General features: G+C 46.2%; 1 protein-coding gene and 1 pseudogene across 1 annotated transcript in view; one reads left to right on the forward strand and one right to left on the reverse strand.

Annotated features, from left to right (window-relative positions):
• The window catches only part of LOC8039449, a 44,017-nt gene extending 33,558 nt beyond the window's left edge, over positions 1-10,459 (reverse strand). Inside the window, exon 1 of the mRNA XM_029995679.3 lies at positions 10,398-10,459. Within this exon, the coding sequence (XP_029851539.3) occupies positions 10,398-10,459 (62 nt within the window). The remainder of the gene's footprint in view (positions 1-10,397) is intronic.
• Positions 10,460-16,647: 6,188 nt separating this feature from the next.
• LOC115329264 lies at positions 16,648-17,349 on the forward strand (annotated as a pseudogene).
• Positions 17,350-22,446: the final 5,097 nt, after the last annotated feature.

Raw genomic sequence — 22,446 nt, forward strand, 5'->3', positions numbered from 1 at the left:
GCAAGAAATCCGCATTGAAAGTAAATTGAATAGCATATGTAAACTTTATTGAAAAATATTATTGTTTTTATTTGCAGAAGCTTGTGTCAAAGTGTAGAATTACCACCCAGATTAATGTAAAAAAAAATATTGAAAAAGTTTAAGGTAAACATGGGATCACCAAATTCAAATTTCAGAAGAAACAATTTGGCTAAGATCAGCTGGTCTCTTCAATGCCACGCGGCGAATAAGTGTGTCGTGGAAAGCGAAATTTCGAGACACCGGGAACGTTTTGCGATTCCTGCAATAATGAGTTATTCTTCCCCCTTAATAAATCACACCTGATGATTCCGTCAGTTACTCGAAACGTAAGCAAAACGAAATAAATCGACCTTGGTAGGTGACACGTTTGAAATGCCACGAAAAAAAAAACAACAAAAAAAACTGTATTTTAGGGAAAAAAAAAAACAAACAAAAAAAGCCTCTAGATCGGGTGAAATAAACCTGATCGCTCCTAAGCGAGCATTCAGGGAGCGAGGTGGAGTTGGAGAAGACTAGGCAAAACGAAGAGGCAAAAAAGATCTTTGATCGCCGACACGCGATGGACGATGCAGGCAGGCCTCACGAATGGAACGCGTCCACGCGTTTTGGCAGATGCCCCGCAGCGTCTGGAAAACTGCAAAGACCGCTGCCGACCGGACATCGCGTGATGGTCGCGGGGAACGCGTGAAAAAGTGGCGAAAGATCACGCATCTCAGGGCACGCAGTCTTACCTTCTTGTCTCGTTCAAGCTGGCTGCCACTGCACTCGGGTCAAGCGTTCCCCCCGGTGTACGTGCCGAGAACGTGCAGTTCTTCACGAGGACGCTTCTATTGTGCGCCACTGCCGCTTTCAATCACCGGCTTTCTTTTTTTATTTATTTTTTATTCGATTTTGCTTTCTTTGTTTTGTTCTAATAATCCCAATACTGATGATGATTTTAACGCGTCGCTGTATTCCGGTGAACACAAAAGTGTGCTCGTTTTTTGCTTCGTTTATTTGTGAGTTACACTTTTACGAACATATTGAGCTCCTGAAAATCGCGGAATTATTCTTAAAAAAACAAATAAACTGCGCTAATTGTTCTTTTTTTCTTTTTTTAGCCCTAATATTTTCAAACAGATAACACAAAATGTACCGAATGCGAAAAAAAGAAAAGAAAAAAGAAAGCTTACGCAGCCGTATAGTTAGCGTGCAATACTTTTTTTTTGTATTGTAGAGAGTAGAGATTATATTTTACATATTTGTATACTTTCATCTCAATATGTATGTATTCCGGCCACGCGTTCTATTACACATAGGAACACTGCGACAGCTTTCTGGGGTACAGAACTCAAAGCTCTGGGTTCCCAGGCGCAAAAACAGCTTGAGTGCTCTAGCGCACGCGCATCACTCCTTAAATGCCCCACAATTTATTCGGTGTCCATCGTTTTGCGCTGCATGGTCAAGACTAGGGTGCCTCAATGTCCTAGTCAAGACTAGCACGGCTTCGGCAGTACAGATGCCCAGCTCAGCAGCGGGCGCATGCAGCTTTTTTTTTTTTTTTTTTTTTTGTCTCATTCGCACGCTCTAAGGCAACAAACTTCCACAGAGATTATGCAGACAAAGAAAGCTACGTGAGCCAAAATAGGCAACGAAATTATATCGTTATTATGGACAGATCTCTTTTACTACTGCAGATGCCTAAAACATATTGGTCCAAAATTAGGATTTCATATGCCACGAGGACATTTAAAAAGACACTGACACTCCCTAAAAAATGTTGTTTTATTCCAAAATCTTTTTCTCTTTTTTTTTTTGTCAGAAGCTTATTTAATTAGTATTTTGCTTTAGTGTCACATATATTTTTAATAAAGTAAAAACACGCAACTGCTCGAAACCGAAACTTAAACTGGACTGGGGAGGAAGAAGAAATATATCCAAGGTTGAAGATACCAAAAGTCACGTGACTGTGCAAATTATATTTTTTTTTTCTTTTCAATCAACTAATACCTCATTCACACGACTGTGAAGGCACCTACGGGCTGATTCGCCGATAGCAAAGGGACCTATGTTAAAGCCACCTTTATGCTGACCGTGTGAATGGGGTATTATTTGCAGTTTTTTAAAAGTCGCAAACAATGGGTACTTTACTTTTTGTCCGTTCGTAGGATAAAGTGTGTGCCTTCGATAAAACACGACTTTGATTATCTTTGGTGGGTGGTTGTGTGTAAAGCATAGAAAACGGCCTGTGACTATGGAGAGGAGAGTGAGCGCGACTCAAACCACCCAGCTCTCAATCGGCGGTTTTCGGGCGGAAAGAAAATTTTGAGCCGCAAATTGTATTCTGCTTAGTTAAGCTCTCATGAGTCGTGTACAAATAAAGACCTTGGCGAGCATAAATACCCTGTCAGTGTCCCTTTAACAGCTAAATCAACAATAATTCACAGACTGTGTCTCAATGTAGCTCACACATACACAAAAAAATCAATTTGGTTGGCAGGGAAGGATCACCTATGTGTGCGTTTCGTGCTCTTTACTCCAAAGATAGCATCCACGCGTTATGCAACTACACTACATACGACTCCCAAAGTGAAACGATGCAGATACAACCGGGCCTAAGAACAAGCAAAGAAATCGAACTGCACTATTTTCTTGGGCCAACGCGTTACGATAGACATGAGGCCACAAACGCAATGATTAATTATCTTACCAGTACTCGTTTATACAAAATACTTTAAAATTAGGTGTACATAGTGTGTACACATATTTTTAGAGCGCAGCTCCCTGGCGCGTGTTTGCGGTTTCAGTGGCGACGCCGTCGCCGTTGGCGTAGCCGCGCATTTCATTATGGGACGTTCCCCATAACGACGTCACACGTGACATCCCGTGTGACGTCACGATGGAAACATTTTCTTGCTAGATATGGCGGAAAAGCCTTCCGCAAAATTTGGCGGGAACATTGTTCGGTGGAAAATTCCCCCGTAACGTCAGACGTGACCCTAATTCGGCATTATAGAGAATTGTAAACGTCTTTGGTTTTTATATTACTGCCTATGATTTTTCTTATATTTGTTCTTTCTAGCCACCAACCCTACTCCCCTCTTTCCTTTTCTCGCGAAGTAATAAATCAGCTTTAAGGAGCGGGTTGACTTATTCGTGTGCAAATAAACAACACCGCACTCTTCTGTAACGCATCGCAACTTGAAGAGCCTGAAGCAAAAGGTAACGCTGCAATATAGAGGGATATTAGCCCGGCTTGCTTGAAACGGCGTCTCAGCTGGGACTTGGCGAAAGAGAGCACTGCCATAGCCTCCCGTATACTGACAAGGCCTGGCAGATCGCCACGAGAAGCGGCCGCCGAAATGCAAAAGGAGGAGCGGCAGACGACGGATGAAAGGGGACCCACATGACTGGCATCCCGCTGCGGCGAGACGCCAAAACGCACTTCTCGCGAACAAACAAGTGTGTTTCGGGTCCTCGCCGCTGCAAAAGCTGTGCGCTGACGTCCAGGTTTCCCCAGAAATGCTCTGTGCTAGCAGATCCTTGCGCTCCAAATCTGCGACCGGGCACTCTATGGCTCCGTCATCGAACTGCCAGGCTTTGTGAGTATAGAGGAGGCTATGCTCCAGGTTAGGGCCACGGGACAAATATCGTACCGGCGTGCTGTCGTATTATACTGTATGGTGCTCGTGAAAGACCCCAGTCTAGCAGTGGTACTGCACTAGATAAATTTCTCAACCGCAGCATGTAAGAATGTCGCATACCCTGGCAGACTGTAATCACGCACTCTAAAAAAGGGGGTGTAGACATTACACCGCTTGTCACATATACGACACCCCAAAACTTAAGTTGGATGTACAGCGCACTGACGTTGTAACGACGCTACCAAATTTCACGAGCGGGTTGATAGCCGAGTTGTACCACTCATTAAAATAATTAATGTAAGTGTGACTGACTGCAAAAACCCATCGGGCTTTTCTAGGCTCAACTGCAAAACCTGTGTTTTTTTTGTGCTGACTTTTATACGTACTTTAGCTGTTTAATATAATATATCGCACCGTCATCAACCCTCTCGCAAAAGCTGGGGCAGTCAGTTCGACGTCAGCGCGCTGTACATCCAACTGAAGTTTTGGGGTGTCGTGTATGTGATAAAAAGGCGTAGCGTCTATGCCCCCCCCCCCCTTTTTTTTTTTAGAGTGCGCTGTCTAAATATGTTAAGATTAATATGTTTATTTTTTTCCGCAGCTCACAAATAACTACCAATGATACATTATGGCTGTGGAGCGATGAGACTTTTCAAAAAGGTGTGCTATCAGCAGCTGCTATGCCAACAATTCTAGTCGGCCGCTGTTAGGCCGAATTCTCTTTACCCCCAAAATAAACAGCTTCCTATAACCAGCCGGAAACAGCCAGGCGCCGCGAGCAGTGTGAGAGCCCACGGTTATACCCTGTCTCGTTGTAACCCATTGAGTGCCGACAGTTTCGATATGGGCTACGTATAAGAGTGCGACGCACACATATTGGAGCTTGACGTAGCGACAAGCCTGATACTTCTTTTCAGTGGAAGCGCACTCCGGTGATACGTAGTCACGTTCCGACTGGCACGCCAGGGCCGTAGCTTCCGCCGTACTGGCATGTTATGCGATCACGGCTACCTGGCCCACCGGGCATTTCTTGCTTCAGACAATGGGCTAAGCGGCGCCCCCAGAGTAATAGCTCATGTTTGAACAATGCCCGTCGCCTCCCGCAGATATACCCAATGTTTTGCTTCAGTCGCTAGATGGCGCCAAACCAAACAGTATTGCAGGTTCCCTACGAGTATGTACTGGAAACGAGGGCGGGGTCAGCGTTCGGCGAGACACGGGTTCAATCAGGGGCTTTGTGCCCAAGCAATGGCGACAGCGAATGTTGATTCGTGGGATATTTAAAAGGGTCTATTGTCTGTGCGGCGAAGTTTCCTCCGGACGGTCCATTTAGAGAGTATGTTAGTAAAACAGCTTTTGATAGGACGCCAACTATGTTACCGGTGAAGTACCTTGAAAATGTTATAATTGTAGTGACCGATGCGAGCGTAACAACTGCGCTTTCAAGAAGAATTGCTTCCGGAAAAAAACATTCGTTCAAGTTGTCTCGGCAGCAATTCCTATCGGACGCGCGAGTCGCGGTGCAAAAAACAAAACGTAGGCGCGCTCGCTATCTTCGTGAGTTATCACACTCCTTCCTCCCTAGTCCTCATCAATGCCATACCGATGCTCAGGTCACCACTGGCGGGTTAAACGTCGAAGTAGCTCAGGTGGCGGTGGTGGTGGGGGGGAACCAGGCATGTCTGTTGGCGCTGACGGCAGCTTGGGGGAAGGTGGCACTGGTGGCTGTGTTACCTCTGGAGCAGGGGAGCGAGAGTCGGTTCTTGACGGTGTCGTCAGTCCGAAGGAAGGGCTGGTTCCCTTGGCTTGAGGCGATTATGCTGGCTCGCACGACTTTCGCGGGTGGTCCCGGTGGCGTCGTTGGACACTGCCTTCTGACATCTGCTCTTCATACATGACATGACCAAGATGTCGTAATGCACAAGCTGCTAACCACTGTGTACCTTGACAAAAGTTTCGTACGTACACTGAGTCGCCGCGCTGGAAGCTACCCGAAGGCGATAGGCACATGCCACCTCCCCGATCACGTTGGGATGCAATCTTGAAAGAGCCAATCGTAGATTACTTCGCAGCTTGAGTTCGGTTGGTGCCTTCCCTGTCTCCTAGTCAGGCGCGGAGTGATGCTTGAACAAAAACCAAGACACTTTACACGTTATTGTGGCACTGGTTCGCTTCATGAGGCGCTCCCTTTAGCTCGCAGACCATCCGTTCAGCTCTTTCGTTATTTGAAGAATGGTGCGACGCACTACAGAAGTACCGGACGCCATATAACTTAAAAAAATATACTTGCATCTCCCGACTTGCGAAAAGGGTGCCATTATCGGACACTACCAAATCTCGTATTTCGTAGCTGGCAAACATTCTACGCAGCTTTTCGATAACTGGGGACGAGCTAAGTGAGGACCTCATCTCTTCCAGCTCATCCCAGCAGGATAGCGCGTCCACAACAACTAGGAAACACGATCCTTGACGGGTCCACCGAAGCCGAGGTGAATTCGGCTCCAAGGTCATTTTAGTCCAGAAATGAGAAGGCTTCCTAGGTTCACTCTGCCTGTTCTCGTACCACGGCTTGCAGTGCCGAACATGTTATTTTATCTGTGCGTCAATCTTAGGCCACCACATAAGAGACCTCGCGGTCGCTTTCATCGCAGGCACCCCCGTGTTTTTAACGCGTAGAAGAACAAGGATTTTCTTGTGTAATGCTTCAGGCAGAACGACCCGGTTTCCAAAGAGAACGCAGTCAGGATGAATGAACAGCTCTTATTGCCTCACCTGGTATGCCGAGTACTCTTCGGCTACGCCTTCCCGGGGCCGCCCTGAAACGATCCGCGCCTTGACCCTTGAGAGCTGTTGGTCTCGCACTGCGTGAGTGATGAAACTTCAGCCGCTGTAACTGGCGGGTACTGCACAGCCTCCAGCAGAAGTACGTCTCCGGGGCGCTCGATCTCCAGTCGGAGTGAAGGGGTTGACAGCTGGCTCAAGCAGTCAGCGTTGCCGTGATCTTGAGTCGTTCTGTACTCCAGGCGTTAGTTATATTTATTTATTTATTTATTGAAATACCTTAAAGGTTCTTCTGGGCAGGACATTACATAAGGGGGGGGGGGGGATAAGTACATTATATTTGAAGCACACAAAAAATTATAAAATAAAAACATGGCCAGCAGTGCAACCATACAAAAATTCGGATATCAAGCAACACAAAAAATAAAATCTTGCACAGCAGTGCAAACATACAGGAAATCGTAAGTCATACAATACCTAAATGGCTGCTGATAAGAAAACAAAAACTATCAGGGTTAATCTCGGTGACGATGCGCTCTGTTAGATCATACCACCGCACGGCTGTTTTGGCAAAGAAGGAATACAAAAAAGAAGAGGTGCGGCAGGTGAAACGTTCAATCTTACATGAGTGATTAAGACGAGGTGTAATGAAATGCGACTGTGTTAGGGTGCCTTGGCTGAGAGAAGGTACATAGTAAATGCAATGAAAAAGGCGTAAGCAAGAAAGCTTGCGTCTTAAGGCCAGTTCTTGGAGGTCGGCTTTTTGTTTTAATAAGGTGGCGCTGGAATGTCGAAAATACTCAGAAAAAATAAAGCGCGCGACACGTTTTTTAAAGGCTTCTATTTGAGTGATCAAATATGCATGGTGAGGATACCCAATGCTCGATGCGTAATCAAGTTTCGGCCGAATCAACGAAAGGTATGCAGTTTTCTTTAAGTGAGGGGGAGCACAACGAAGTGTATGTTTTAGGTAGCCCAAACAACGATTGCACGATAATAACAACGACCGAATATGTACCTTCATGGAGAGATGCTAATCGACGTGAACACCTAAATATTTATATGAGGAAACAGACTAAACAACGTTTGTATCAATAAAATACTTATGAGAAAGAGAGGCCTCTTTCCTAACAAATGAGACGAGTTTGCATTTTGAAGGGTTAAGCTTCATGAGCCAGATCGAGCACCACAATGATAGGTTAGTGAGGTCATGTTGTGGTTGCATGCTATCTTTTTCGTTAGAAAATTCTCTGTATACAACGCAGTCGTCTGCAAAATTACGGATGCGGGAGAGAATACATGAAGGTAAGTCATTAATATATATTAAGAAAATCAAGTGTCCAAGGACGGAGCCTTGAGGTACACCCGAAGGCACAGGAAAAGAAGTTGAACTATGAGAGTTTACGAGCGTGTACTGACTTCGGTCAGAAAGCGAGTCTTTGATCCACAGGATTCTGTTACTATCTAACTTTAGATGGGTAACTTTTTGCCACAGACGCTAATGTGGGACCCGGTCGAACATTTTGGCAAAATCAAGAAATATAACATCAATTTGGGAACCGAAGTCAATGAAAAGATGAATATCATGAATGAATCCTGCGAGTTGGGTCTCGCTGGAATGAGCCTTCCGGAACCCATGCTGGTAATTGAAAATTAATTGATTTGCCTCTAAAAAGCGAATGGATTTCGAATGCAATATATGTTCAAAAATATCTGAGGATATGCTTGTAATGCATAGGGACCTATGGTTTAAGGGGGAACTGCGTTCACCTCATTTAAATAACGGGATAATGTTACCGACTTTTCAGTCCCTAGGAACTGAATGAGAAAGCAAAGACTGTGCAAAAATATTCCGGACAATATGACACTGGCAATTGTTTTAGTATTCATTAAAACTTTCCAATTACTTTCGTCTTCACCACTGGAAGAAGAATCTTTCAAGTTATCAATTAGCTTTACCACACCAGAGGAATGAATCGTTATACTTTCCATTTGATCATGTTCAAAGAACGAATCCAAAATAGGTAGGGCCGTATTCTCACATGAAAATACTGCAAAAAAATGCAGAGTCCAAAACACGAGCACTTTCGAGGTCAGATAGTGAATTTCCTGATATCTCAATAAGATTTTGTGTATAAGCCGATTTAGGGTTTATTACTGTCTAAAATTTTTTGAGGGTTTCTACGCAACATATTGGGGAGAGTGATTTGGTAGTAAGAATTTCTTGTTATAGCAACGTTTTGTTTATATTCTGTTTCGCACTTATGGTATGCATGCCAGTGGGAGGGACTGTCACGGTGCCTGGCACGCCTGAATAGACGTTTTTACTTATGCTGCAAGCATCAGACTCACCGCAGCATGCGAGATGAGATTAGTGCTGGTATTGGTTTTTCCAACTGTAAGATTCCAAGTCATGGTTTGTGGTCAGTCAAGATCAAGAAGTTTCTGTCACATAGATTCTGGTGAAAATGTACAACCCCAGCGCAACCCCAAAAACCCCGGCTAGTGCCTCTCCATCTACTTAGGCATAATTCCTCTCGGTCTTTGTTAGCGTTCTTGAGGCGTAGGCCAAGGGATGCTCTCGTCCCTCTTGGTCACGATGCGCGAGTACTGCTCTAACGCTCACTGGGGATGCATCAAAAGACAACAAAAGAGTGCTTGCATTAAAGTGCACGAGTAGTTGCATCTGAGTAGCCGGATGTGAGTAGTTGCTTCAAAGCGTCAAAAGATTTTGTTTGTGTTTCTCGTCCCACTTCCACGTAACATTTCTGTCCAAGAGTCGGCGACTTCGGTGTTACCCCTTAAGAAACGGTTTTAAAAGTTTATTATACCTAAAAAGACTTGGAGTTCCTTCTTTTTCGTCGGTGCAGGGCCTGGTGGATAGCCTCGACCTTTGCCTTTGAAGGGTAGGTGTCTTGGTCGTCAATTCGATGTGCCAAAAATCCCAATCTCCGCTTGAACAACTCTCACTTGTTGCCCTGGACCCGGAGTCCGGCTTTCACCAGGCGGCTGAGGACCTCGGGGAGCACCTGATCATACTCCTCGGTAGTTTCACAGGTCACAAAATATCGTCCTGATACACTGCTACCTGTGGTAATATGTCTAGTATCGTGTCCATGGTTCACAGGAATATACCAGGCGCCGCAGATACCCATACGTCAGCCGACGAACCTCGTAAAGACCACCGTGTTAATCATCAGCAAATCCGCTGACGTGTCATCGACACACAGTTCCTAATACGCCTGTGTTAAATCCAGCTTAGAGAAAATACAGCCCTCTCCAAGCTTGGCAAAAAGATCTTTGCTCGTAGGTAAAGGGTAAAAGTTTCTTTTTATCGCTTGATTCACTGTGCTTCTGCAGTCTCGGCAGATCCCCAGGGAGCCGTTCTTCTTGCTCACCACGACGGCAGAGGTGGCACAGTCTGAATATTGTGTGGGCTCCAGTATCCCTTGCTGCTCCAACTTGCCCAGCTTGGGCACGGCGTCATCCTTAAGCGCAAACGGAACGCTTCGGCATTTCAATAACCTTGATTGGGCGTCTTGCTTGAGCTTCATGTGGATTGGCGGTAAGAAGGACCGGGAAATGAGTCGCCGAAAACCTGGGGAAACCTTGAAACAGTGACTGCCAGGCTGTTGCTGACTTTATGCAGAGCCGTTACCTCGATTCCCAGTGGACTGAACCAATGCCGATCCAGCAGCATGTTGCCTTCTTTAGCAGCAGTAGCGGCTAATGAAGATTCAGCCCTTTGAACTTGACAGGCATAATAGTCTTTCCAAGGACGCCCAGGTTTCTCATTGTCCAGGTTACGATCTGCTTGTCCGGCTCTTCTAGCTGGAAGCGTTTCGCTACTTGCAGATCTTGGAAATCATTTTCGCCGATAATCTAACGTGCCGCTCCAAAATCTCCTTACATGGACACCTTCTCGCTACCAATTTCTACAGTGACAATAAATTTCAGGGAGCCGCTACTTACTTGACCGATATTGAATAACTTGTCATAGTCTGTCTTTGCTGGACTCGCAGCATTGCCGACATTTTGCTGCATTTATGATTTCTTCTTCGCTCGGAACGCTTTTGAAATGTGCCCCTTGCCCGAGCAGCTCAACCAAACTGCGTTTTTAAACTTGCAGCTTATTGCTTGGTGATTTTCGAAGCATAGACTGTTTCCCGTCCCGCTCCTTCTCGGCCTGTCTCCTTATCGTGCCTTATGGCACCGCGTACACTTTCTTGGTCACTTTTTGATGACCTTTCTCTTGCCGTTTGCTGTTTGGCAGTAAACTAAAATGGGTGTGTGCAGGTTAATACAGCCTAGAACTTAGTCTCCCTCAACGGGCGACTTGTCACCCAGCTGTAGATGAAAACTTTAGACCGTGCAGTACAACCGCTAGCCTGGAGTCTTTAACATGCATTACGCTGTAGCGATCCACGACCGCACGCCAGTACGATGGTCATCCGGATCGAAACTGGGAGGGGTGGGGATTGAACTTACTGTTTGGCAGCAGTTTCCGCTGTAACCAGCGGCGTTAACTTTCCATTTTCCCGGGGGGAGGGGGGGGGGGGGGAGGCTAAGTTCTCCCGGGGGGTGGGGGGGGGGGGGGGGCGGTGCTTCGCGCTATTTTTTTGCCAGATCTGGAGATTAAAACTAACGTAAAACACGCTGGAATTCCATTTCCCATGTATTTTGTCAATAAAGGCAACGTGCGCGTTATTTTGTTTACATGCCGCTACTAGAAGCTCGTTACATGGCACGTAAGCAGCGTCTTGGTAAGGATCATGGCCCAAGCCCGGGGGGGGGGGGGCTCTGCCTTCCCCCCCCCCCCGTATTTTACCAGGGGGAGCACGAGCCCCGTTGCCCCCCCCCCCCCCCCCCCTAGTCTACGCCTATGGTTGTGACTGCTACCTCGTATGCCGCCTCGAACGTCAAATTCTTTTCATTCAACAGTCGTTGCTGTACCAGGCCGTCTGCAATTCCAAAAACCAAACGGTCGCGCAGCATTATAGCAAGCGGAAACTGTGGCTCCCCGAACCCGGCAGTTTTTGAGCTAGCGTACGCAAGGCGCTGACGTAGTCAGCGATAGATTCTCCATCTTGCTGGTCACGTTTCGAAAAGACGTGCCTTGAGTACAGTTCAGACGGCTTCGCGTTCATGGGATTTTTTCACGGCGTCGACGATGACCTTGTTATTCACAACCGGCGGTCGAAGAGGATTGACAAGGGTCGCTATCAGGTAGTAGGTCTCTTGCCAACAGCAACGGAGCAGCGCAGCTCTCTTGCCTGTAGCTGGCAACGATAGGAAGGCCGAGGACAGTGATTGACTCTTCATGGCAGCGAATGATCCGCGACAAGGGGAGCCTAGAAAGGTAGAGCCGCCTCTTTTTGTGCATGCTTGCCTCTGAGTACGATGTACAATTTTCTGGGAGATGGAGTAAGGCACACGAAGGTCAAGTATGCGTCAATGATATCCAGGCCCTCTTGGATGGCATCTTGCCGCTCTTCGATAGAGACCGATCGGCTCCCGATTGCAACGTCTTCCTCATACAGAAAGTGACCCAGGTGCTCGACCCGGTCGAGTGGTTACGATAGGCCCGGCGAAAGAACGTTGAATAAGAGGGGACTGAGGACGGAGACCTGTGGTCCACTGTGCGAGAGTTCCCTCGGTCAAGGTTCTGCCCCCTGTACTGTGACCATGAACACACGTGGGTTAAGGAAGGCAGAGAGGAAGTTTGTCAATCGGCCCTCCAGTTCCATCTTTTTGAGCTTGTCAACGACGAATGTAGATGATGCATTGTCAAAAGATTTTTGTACATTGATGGTGGCCACGTTGCGAATCTTCCCCCGATTTCCTCGGGTGTCTGCCGTGTCTTGGTGGAGCATGGACAGGCTACCCTTGGCCGACAAGTGTTTCCTAAAGCCGGGTTGTTTTGGGCGCCAGCTTTTAGTTACGCTCGGGGAACCAACGTAGCCGCATAGACATTATGTGCCAAAAGATCTTGGATACGGTGAAGGTGAGAGAGATTGGTCGCATGTTGTTCGACGAGTCAATCCTCTTTCCCCGCTAGCCAGTCGGTGTGATTTTCAAGGTTTTCCATTCCTGCGGTGTTTCTCCGGTTGCCCAGATATTGTTGTACAATGCCACGAGTTCTTTCAGTCGTTCGTCTGGTAGGGTTTTAGTACTGAACACGTAATGCCACCCATGCCCGTTGTGTGCTTCTTATGTTTGTCATTTCTAGTGCGACGTGAAACTCAAAAAGCGTGAAGGATTTGTCTATCAGGCCTCCGTGCGAGCTGCGTGTGGTTGGAGAGAGTTTCTCCTCTGGGCTGGTTGTAGCAGGTGTGCTTCTAGGGGAAAAACTGTGGACTAAGAAGTTCTGCCAGCTCTTCGGATGAGCAGCCGGGTTTAAAACTTGAAATAGATGTCAGAAAAAAAAAAAAAGGCTCGAGGTACACCTAAACGCTCCTTAGGGAATGTGAACGCGAAAATATGCACGTCGTTCTTCCGCTCCCTTATTTCTTCTGCAGCGTGCTTGCGTCGACGGTTAAGCGCGCGCGCTACAGTCAGATACAGCATAAGAAAGCCAGGGCGAGGGGCAAAAGGGCGCACACGTAGGAAGGCTGAAGTGGAGAGGGGCGGCCTTCTTTTTACAACGGTTTTTCTCTCTTTATTCGCGACTCCAATTCACTATAGGTGGCGCCACTCGTTTTTCAAAATGGCTGGTATAGTGAGGGTCGGAGTTGCGTGCCGCTGCTGAGCCTGTCTGGTGTTTTGGATTCACTGAGCGACACAAATTATTTCTGGTAATACGAGGAAGCTAGGGTGTCATGAGTGCAGGTCACCTTTTTATTCTGAAAACTAAAACGGGGTTTAGCGCAATACTTACACCAGGAGGCACGTTTTAATTCTGGAGTGAAACCGAAACTAACCGCTATTTGGGATTTAATTTCTCCGTATACGTCTTAATTTCGGATTATTTCAGAACTCATGATGTGTCTCACATCAAAATTATTTAGTTCAATAAGTTGTTCAGGGAAACTTTATTTTGTGGCATACGTGTTCGGTCCAGGCACTTCAAAGCAGTTTTGAGATTTCAGTGTCCTTTTAGAGAAAGTGTCTTTCGTACACCTAAGAGGTAACAGCATATTGCATTTGCTGAAAAAATCAGTGCTTATATTTGCGCGTTTTCCCTGCCTTTTCTCGCTAATACCTTTATCATGAAAAATAATGAACTGCGGGCCTTTTAATGAATTTTGGGGTATTTAGATTATCAATTGCGTTTACATTCCCAGCACAGGAATAACATAATAAATCCAATTTTTACCGTATGTTCCCAAAAAGTATAAATTAAGAAACGCTGTTCTCACCACAAAAAACACAAAGACGGAATTTCAGTCAGAGAGCTGAAATGTGTGTGTCTTTTAAAGCAACCCGTGAAGCATAGGACTCTATGTTCAATCCAGTGTTTGACTCTTTGTCTATTTTGATAACAATGTCAGAGTTTTTTTTATATGCTGGAAAGAAAACAAAATTATACCTTTCTGGAAATACTATTATAGTCAAATGGCGTATTTTAATGATCGTGGCATTAACTGGTGGCAAGCATTGCCGCGAAGTGTATTAATACTATTAATATTAAAATTAAGATATTTTAATACGTAATTTTTAAAGCACAAATATAATTTGTTGCTTATGATCTGATTTCAAACCCGTGAACAAGTATGACAATCAAAACGGTGCAAATTATTATCACTGGCTCCACTTGCAGCATTTTTAATTACCAAGTTATAAAACAAAAAGAGTGTAAAATCAATGAAAACATTCTAGCTAGTGTGAGAAATCCGTCTAAAATTGCACTAATTGTGCGTAAAGCATATTGTGCTATCGAAGTGGCAACTTTTGACAATCGGCAAAACTTCCTTCAATACATCGAATTGTGGATTTGCGCTTGCCTCTTCTCTCTTCCCTCTTCTCTGTTCCTTTCTATTTGAGCGCAATTTTAACCATGTTCTTCCAAAGTCGCAGCTAATATCTTTCTAAACAAAATGCCCCCCCCCCCCCCTTTTCCTCAAGAAAACAAAGAAACAGACGAATGTTTTTTTTAATTACCCACCTTTTCATAACATTTAGTTACTTTCATTTTTACGCCCCATCTTTTTGCCAATCTCATCCTTTCTATTTCGAAGGCACGCCTACCTGCTCGCACGTATGCTCACTGCAGCACGTTTCGTTGGCGTTGGAAGCCGGTGAAACAGTAATGAATTTTAGTATTGCTAATACTGGTAATCGCGCATGGCGATGACGCACATGCGTAACGTTGAGCACGCAACTCTAACACAAACGCACAGCGTTTGCGTTTGCTTCTATATGCAATACTAAAACTCTTTAGTAAGGTACAATACCATTCTGGCTGCAGCACTACATTGGGAGAGTGGAGAGTTGTTTGCATTCAAAAATGACATTTTACTAGCCATGATCGCGAGCGGTTCCGCCGTGCCCGCTGAGCAGGAGAGTCGGAGGACCCTCACTAGAGCGCTTCCCTTTTCCGCCGCGGGAGGGCGAGCAACTAGCTGGAGACGCGCTGACCTTGGGCGTGGAGCGGTAGAGGTGCTGCCTCGCGGACACCCAGCGCCATGGGGTGGCGGTCGTTGAAACTGAAGTGCAGCGGCAAATGGTAACCTCGTCGACGTGCGCCAGCCAACGGGACCGAAGCCGAAATCCATCAGCTTTACTCCGCTCCTTTGGGATCGGGGAAACTAGGCGCGTTTGGCTAGGCGTTTCGCGTGGTTTCATAGCCGGGAGCTGGCTTCACTTGGAGAAAGGATTTAAGGTGCCGTTTGGCGCAGTTTCAAAGCTGATGACGTCGGTTCGCTCCATGGGACAGTTAATGCTTTCGCATTAATAATTTGTGTGTGCCTATGTTTATACAGCCTATAAATTAGTTTGCCTCAACAGGCCACTTGCCTCGCAGCTGTAGATGACAAATTTTGCTAGTGCAGTACAATCACTAGCCTGGAGTTTTTCACGTGTATCACGCAGTAATGATACACGAACGCATGGCGGTACGATGCTCATTCAGATCGAAACGGGCAGGAGTGGGGATTGAACTTAGGATGGGTTCTGCACCGCGAGCTTTCGCTCCACGTGCTCCGAGCTGGTGTGCGCTAGCCCACACGGCCACTGATCTCCTCTAATTTGAGCGAAAATTGCTTCGCATCGCAGCGCCGCGTGGCATAACTATAGTAACGCTAATGGCAGCAACGGTTGTTATGTTTACGCCTCTCAGCGATGCGAAACAACGAGATGTTTGCTCATGTGTTTTACGCTTAAGTGCAAGCGATGGAACGGCGTTTCTGGCCGGTAGAATGAAATTCATGGTGTTCACCTCGCGCCACATCTTTGCTCGGTGAATCGCTGCAGAGAACGTTCCAATGAGTTCTCGCCCCTGTTTCTGAGTTTCTGCCGCAGCTTTTTTAGTATATTCGCGCACATGGGTGATTTCTTTGTGGTATTCACTGCGCGCTCGTGGGTAAGTTTTATGTTGTCGGTGTTTACACGGCGCTCGTAGAATCACTGCTTTCAAGTTGAGAAGATGTGAAGGCTGGGAGGATCGGTGGCCGAGGAGAAAGAAGAAGACGCCGTTTCGAACGGACGCGTTTTCATGTTCTCCGCTGCAAATCAACAATCGGCCCCAGGCCGAGGAAACCCTTCTCCTTCTGGTTCATATGCAAACAACGACTTTCAAACGATGCAACCGGTCAACGCTGCAGCCGCACCCGCGGCCCCAGGAAAGAGCCAAGCTCAGTCGCCTAGCCCAGATGAGTATCGAATCCTACTTCCACGGTTTCCTCCCGGAAGCTTTTGCATCAATTCTGTTTTTCTTCATGCCGACATGTCGGGCAGGCCCTACCGTGCAATTGATTTTCGCGACGGACTCAAAGACGCCATCGAACTCCGAGAAGTGTTGTCCCTTGGACAGTTCCAAATGAGCCACGTTTGGATGGTTACGCTAGTGAGTTCTGAAGCCGCGGAGAAGCTCAAAGCGGCAAAAGAGCTGACGGCGAAGGGCAAAAAGTGCATGGTCATCGACCCGAATTCAAAAGACGTTAAGCTCAAGCTCCTCTGGCTTCCGTCGTACTTAGAAGATAAGAAGATTGCTGAAGCATTATCGCCATTTGGAACTGTGCGTAGCGTCTGGAGAGAAAAGTGGCGCGTGCCAGGGATGGAAAACATGGAAACGCTGAACAGAGAGGTCTGTCTGACTCTTCATGACATGACGACATCGGAAGATATTCCCCATCTGCTCAGAGTTGCCGGCATACAGTCCCTTCTGGTCATGTCCGGGCGACCACCCTTGTGTCTGAGATGCAAGAAAGTGGGTCACATACGCAGGCAGTGTCGCACCCCAAAGTGTGCGCGTTGCAACAGATTCGGACACGAAAGTGACGAGTGCTACTCCAGCTATGCAGCCGTGCTACGGGGCTCTGGCACAGAACCAGATGCCAACCAAGAGTTCACGGATATCTCCGAGGTCGTAGACGCCACTGGTGAGGTTCTCCCAACCCAAGCCGGGTCTGCAGAAGCCAGACCTCCTATTTCCGATAAGAACGAAGATCCAGCTGTCAAGGAAGTCTCGGAAACACCACAAACCAGCTCGGAGACAGAGAATGAAGGAAAAAACTTGCAGGAATGCAAGGACAAAAATACCCCGCTACAACAGAAGTTAACTCAGCAGCCTGCAGATCTTGCTGAGAAGCCGACGACGTCAGAAGGCAATGACGACCTACCGGACTCAATGGACGTGATCAAAAACAGTTTCAAGGACACTAACGACACCAAACGAAAACAAGATGCACCACCTGACACCACCACCGCGAGTAACCGGAAACCTACCTTGCACCCAAGCTGCTAGTGTTTAAACCAAAATTCATAGCCCCTCTCCTCTCCCTCCCCTCCTTCTCCATCCCCCCCTCCCCCTTTCTCTCCTCCTTCCCTTCTAGTTGATGGCCCTCGTTTTGCAACACTAAATGTTAGAGGCTTGAATTCTAGAAAAAAACAATATCAACTGAAACGTTTACTTGAAGACAAGGAGGTCGACTTTCTGGCCGTACAGGAAACAAAGCTCTCATCAGATGAACAGGTAGAGCGTGCCCTGCAGCATTTTCTGCGTGACTATGAAGTATGTGTCAGTCACGCTGTTGGTTACTCTGGGGGCTGTTTACTGTTTATTAAGAAGTCTTTCCAACTGTATGAATTAATGGTCACCATAGACCTCTGTGGCCGCTTCATTATGTGCGAATTTCAAGTCTCTGACATAAGGTGGAGAATTATATGTATTTACGCTCCGAATGAGGTTAGTAGCAGAATTGTATTTTTTAATAACCTGCGTCCATATTTAATATCAGATAGAATGTTAGTTCTTTTAGGAGATTTTAATTGTGCTTGCAACAAGGCAGACAGAACTCCATTTAAACCGCGAATTGACCAGAGCGCACGTCTACTGCTGGACATAGTTGACGAAGGAAATCTTTTTGACGTTGCCCCTTTCCAGCTGGAAGAAAACCACCTGCAATTTACACATTTTCAGAACTCCTCTCACGCGAGGTTAGACAGAATCTACTGTTCTGTAGACCTAATTAACACTTTAAGTGGTTATGTAGTTGAGCCAGTATTTTTCACAGACCACTGCATGGTGTTAGTAACTGTTGGGAAGAAACGAAAAAAAAAGAATATAAATTGGAAGGTATGGAAACTAAATGTTCAATTATTAAAAGATAAAGTCTTTGTAGCCAGTACGAAAGATCTAATCAAGCAAATAGGAGAAACAACCGAACATATATTTGTTAAATGGGAGCTCCTTAAACAAGAACTAAAACACCTAGCAATTGAGAGAGGTACTATTATTAAATTTCAGAAGGCTGAGACAGAAAAAACATTGCTACGTAACTTGCGTGTTCTGGTAGAACTAGAATGCCAAAGCCCTGGGCAAGGTTTGGAAGATATAACTCGAACGAAAGCTGAGTTGGACAAATTTCATCACGAGCGTTATGAAGGCGCGGTTGTGCGCGCCCGTGCTGAAAAATTTTGCTCCGGAGAACAGCCAACGAAAAGGGCAATGGAGGAGGAGAAACTTTATGCAATATCTAAAGAAATCCATGAAATAGAACAGAACAGCCTTATCGTTACAGATAAAGAAACTATAGCACATGTCTTTTTTGAACACTACCAAAATATATTCGGCAATGGTCCTGCCTCGACAGATAACGAATATCTAGATAAACTAGTCTCTTTGTTGCCTCAATTAGAAAAAGAATGCAAACAAGAATTTGAGACCCCCTTCACCTTAGATGAAGTAGAAAAAACAGTGAATGCCCTTCCAAGAAGAAAAACGCCATGGCCAGACGGCATCCCTGCAAAATTTTATCAACTACAAAAAGACACTTTATGTCCCATACTGCTTGAGATTTTTCAAGAGGCCTACAAAACCAAGAGTCTTCCCCCCTCATTTTTGCGAACGCATACTATACTCATTCCCAAAACCGAGGACAAACACAAACTATTACAAGTGACCGGCTATCGGCCCCTAACTTTATGTAATGTGGATTATAAGATTTTTGCTAAACTCCTGACAAATAGATTACAAAGTGTCATTTGTGGTCTCGTTGGAGATCACCAGACTTGCGGGATTCACGGACGAGCTATTCAAACAAATGTACACATTGCGAGAAGTGTGTTAGAGTGTGTGACCAACAGTAGTGATCAGATTGCAATGGTCCAAGTTGATCTGGCGAAAGCTTTCGACCGTGTCAGTCATCATGTTCTTTTCAAAATTTTGTCTCATATTGGTGTTGGGGATATTCTAGTTCAAGGTGTACAAATGTCTTACAGTAACTGTTCCACACGCTTAGTCATAAATAACGAAGTCACAGCAAGTATCCCAGTCCGTTCCTCAGTTCGACAGGGCTGTCCCTTATCGCCTTTACTTTTCACTTTATATCTTGAACCTTTATGCCAAAGTATACTGAGAAGTGAGAAACTTCAAGGCTTCACCATGTGCAACACCGAAGTCAAAGTACTGGCGTATGCAGATGATGTTGCTTACTTCTGCAAAGACAAGAACAGTGTGTCCCATGCTATGGAACTCACACACAGGTTTTGCGAGGCCACCGGAGCCTCAGTGAACCTAGAAAAGTGCCGAGGTTTCTGGCATGGAGCTTGGGCCACGATGCCAGAACATTATGAAGGCATGCAGTGGAGTTGCACTCCGTGTGACTACCTAGGTGTGCCCTTGAGGCACTTCCGGAATAGCAAGTCCTACTGGTCCGGAATTGCGACTGGCTTGGAGAAACGAGCCAAGAACTGGTCCCAGAAAAATTTGTCCATTTTTGCACGTTCGACAGTCTGCAACATTTTTCTAGCGGCGAAGTTTTGGTATGTCCTGCAAGTACTGCACTGTGCAAGGATAAATATACAGAAGTTGCACAGGGTGTTTAGTGTTCTTGTCTGGAAGTCCTCCTGGGAACCCATGCGTCGTGACAACTTGTTTCGACGTGTATCAGAGGGGAGACTAGGCCTTCCTCATTTGTTTATTCGCCAATTGGTTTGGCGATTTCTTTTCTTACGGGACCAGGAACATCCTTTTCTTCGAGATGTCATTCAGAACAAGCTGGGATGCTTTCTTACGGACTTTATTGTATCCTCCACGGGATATCAAACATGTGCTTTGGTAGGATACCTAAAGGAAGTAGTTGATGCTTATCACTTTCTGTCAGTAAGATTTTCAAGAGACTATCTGACATCTGTAGCACGTAAGAAGTTGACAAGAGATCTTGTAAGTGTCCTCTTTCCAACGCCAGTTTATCGCACCATGTTCGGCGATGGTCCTGACCAAGATGTACTACGCCGGGTGAAAAAAATGTGCACCCCCCCGGCGGCAAAAACTTTCTTTTTTAAACTGCACTGTTCGGTATTACCTACCAAGGTATGGCTGCAGGAAAAGGGCCTATATGTTCCGTGGTCAGTAAACTGCACATTATGTAAAATGCCCGAAACAGTCGAACATGCAAACACGTATTTATTCACTGCTGGGACACGGTTTTCTTTTGGGACGTTTTGCAGCGCACACTAAAGAAAGTCATTGATATTACAACTTACACGATTCGTTTTCTTCCTGTGTCATATAAAGATACGTTTCGTTTCGATCTGGTGATGCTTGTAGCGTTATACAGCATGTGGAAATCACGCCTTGACATTAGAAATGAGAATTTGTACCCAAAGACTGTACGCTTACATTTCATTGACCTTGTAACCCGTATCAAAAGTGTGTATGACATTCAAGAAGTAGTTCCGGAATGGTTACCTTTGTTTAGTAGTCTCATAGATATCAAAGAATTTTGACTTAACAAATGACATTGAACCATGCCCGTGAACTGTGAATAAGTGGTTTACGTTTATCCTCCCATGCAATAAAGAAAAAAAAAGGATCGGTGGCCGAGTGGTCTAGCGCACACCAGCTCGGAGCACGTGGAGCGAAAGCTCGCGCTGCAGAACCCAGGGATCCTGGGTTCGAGCCCCACCCCTGCCCGTTTCGATCTGGATGAGCATCGTACCGGCGTGCGGTCGTGTATCACTACTGCGTGATGCACGTTAAAAACCCCAGGCTAGCGGTGGTACCGCACTGGCAAAATCGCTCATCTACAGCTGGGAGACTCGTCGCCCCCGTGAGGCAGACCAAGTTCTAGGCTGTACAAACACACACACAACCCAATTATTATTTAAGGTGTGAAGGTCTGAGACCGGATCTTCGGGTCGGATTCGATTGGTTTGCGTGGGACTTTTCTTGGCCTGTTGGATCTTCTCTAGACAGGCAAACGAAGTGAACAGTTATATTTACTGTTCACTTCGTTTGCCTGTCTAGAGATGGAAGATTATTATGTGAACGGTTATTGCAAAGTGGTCGCTACCCATTCAGTCCGGAAGAGTCTGCCGCGATGCTTTATTTTTCGGTGTGGTGTCGTCTTGTATACATAGCTTGCACTGACGTCAACCAGTACCCAGCAATGGCTTCTTTTGCACGTGCGGCCAGCCTTCTACAGAATAAAGAGCACGATGTCAGACGCTCGTGGAGGGGCGTGCAAACCTACCTTCGACTGCATTAATGGGACGCTTAGTACCTGCGAATGGCAACTAGAATGACGTCAAGTGAGAAATATTTATATCTGTAGCCGCCGCTCTTGTCGGTACCATTGCTTTGAAGTGACCAAATTGGCCCCTTCGTTTATTTACACGCCTGGACGGAGTAGTAGCTGGTCCGAGAGCTTTGCCGTTGATCAAAGGAGCCGGCTGGTATCGATGTTCCCTCTCGGGCATGCTGGCCTCGAGACTGAGTGCCCACGCGGCGCGCGCTGCTAATGTGGCTCTTGTCACGAGTCACATTGTTCTTGTCGTAGACGCTTTGCAGCAGCTATGCATGGGCACCGCCATAACTGACCTTCAGTTTTTGTTTCCCCTTATTACGTTTACTTCACTTCATTATTACTATAGCAGGCCAGGTTATTACAATCTTAGATTTTATTCTGTCTTTCTCCCCAGCATTGGCTTTTGTGGTAAAACAAGAGAAGGTCAGCAATGGCGGCTGTATTCTGGCGCGTGTGTAAAGCGTCTATAAAGCATGGTTCAGACAGTTGCGTTTGACTGCGTTTGACTGCGTTGTGGCAGTGAGAAACCAGGAAATCCGTGCTGCTTATATCGCGTGCCAAGATGATTTCTTGAATTGAATTCCAGGCTTCATACGAAGCACAGATGTGACGGTGACTCGCTTTCGGTACTCGACGCAACGCAGTCAAACGCACTCAAACGCAAGTGTCTGAACCGGCCTTAAAGGGGCGATGCAACGAGTTTTGTATTTTGCGGAAATACCGCTTAGAGCGGATCCCTGGCGTTAATGACCTGTGAAATACCCATTCGTTTTTCACCACACGCAATCGAAGTCGCAGAAAAAAATAAAGAAAAACAAGCAGAGTTCATTCCC

Source organism: Ixodes scapularis, unplaced genomic scaffold (assembly GCF_016920785.2).
Source record: "Ixodes scapularis isolate PalLabHiFi unplaced genomic scaffold, ASM1692078v2 PGA_scaffold7__128_contigs__length_106722199, whole genome shotgun sequence".
Classification (NCBI taxonomy): domain Eukaryota; kingdom Metazoa; phylum Arthropoda; class Arachnida; order Ixodida; family Ixodidae; genus Ixodes; species Ixodes scapularis.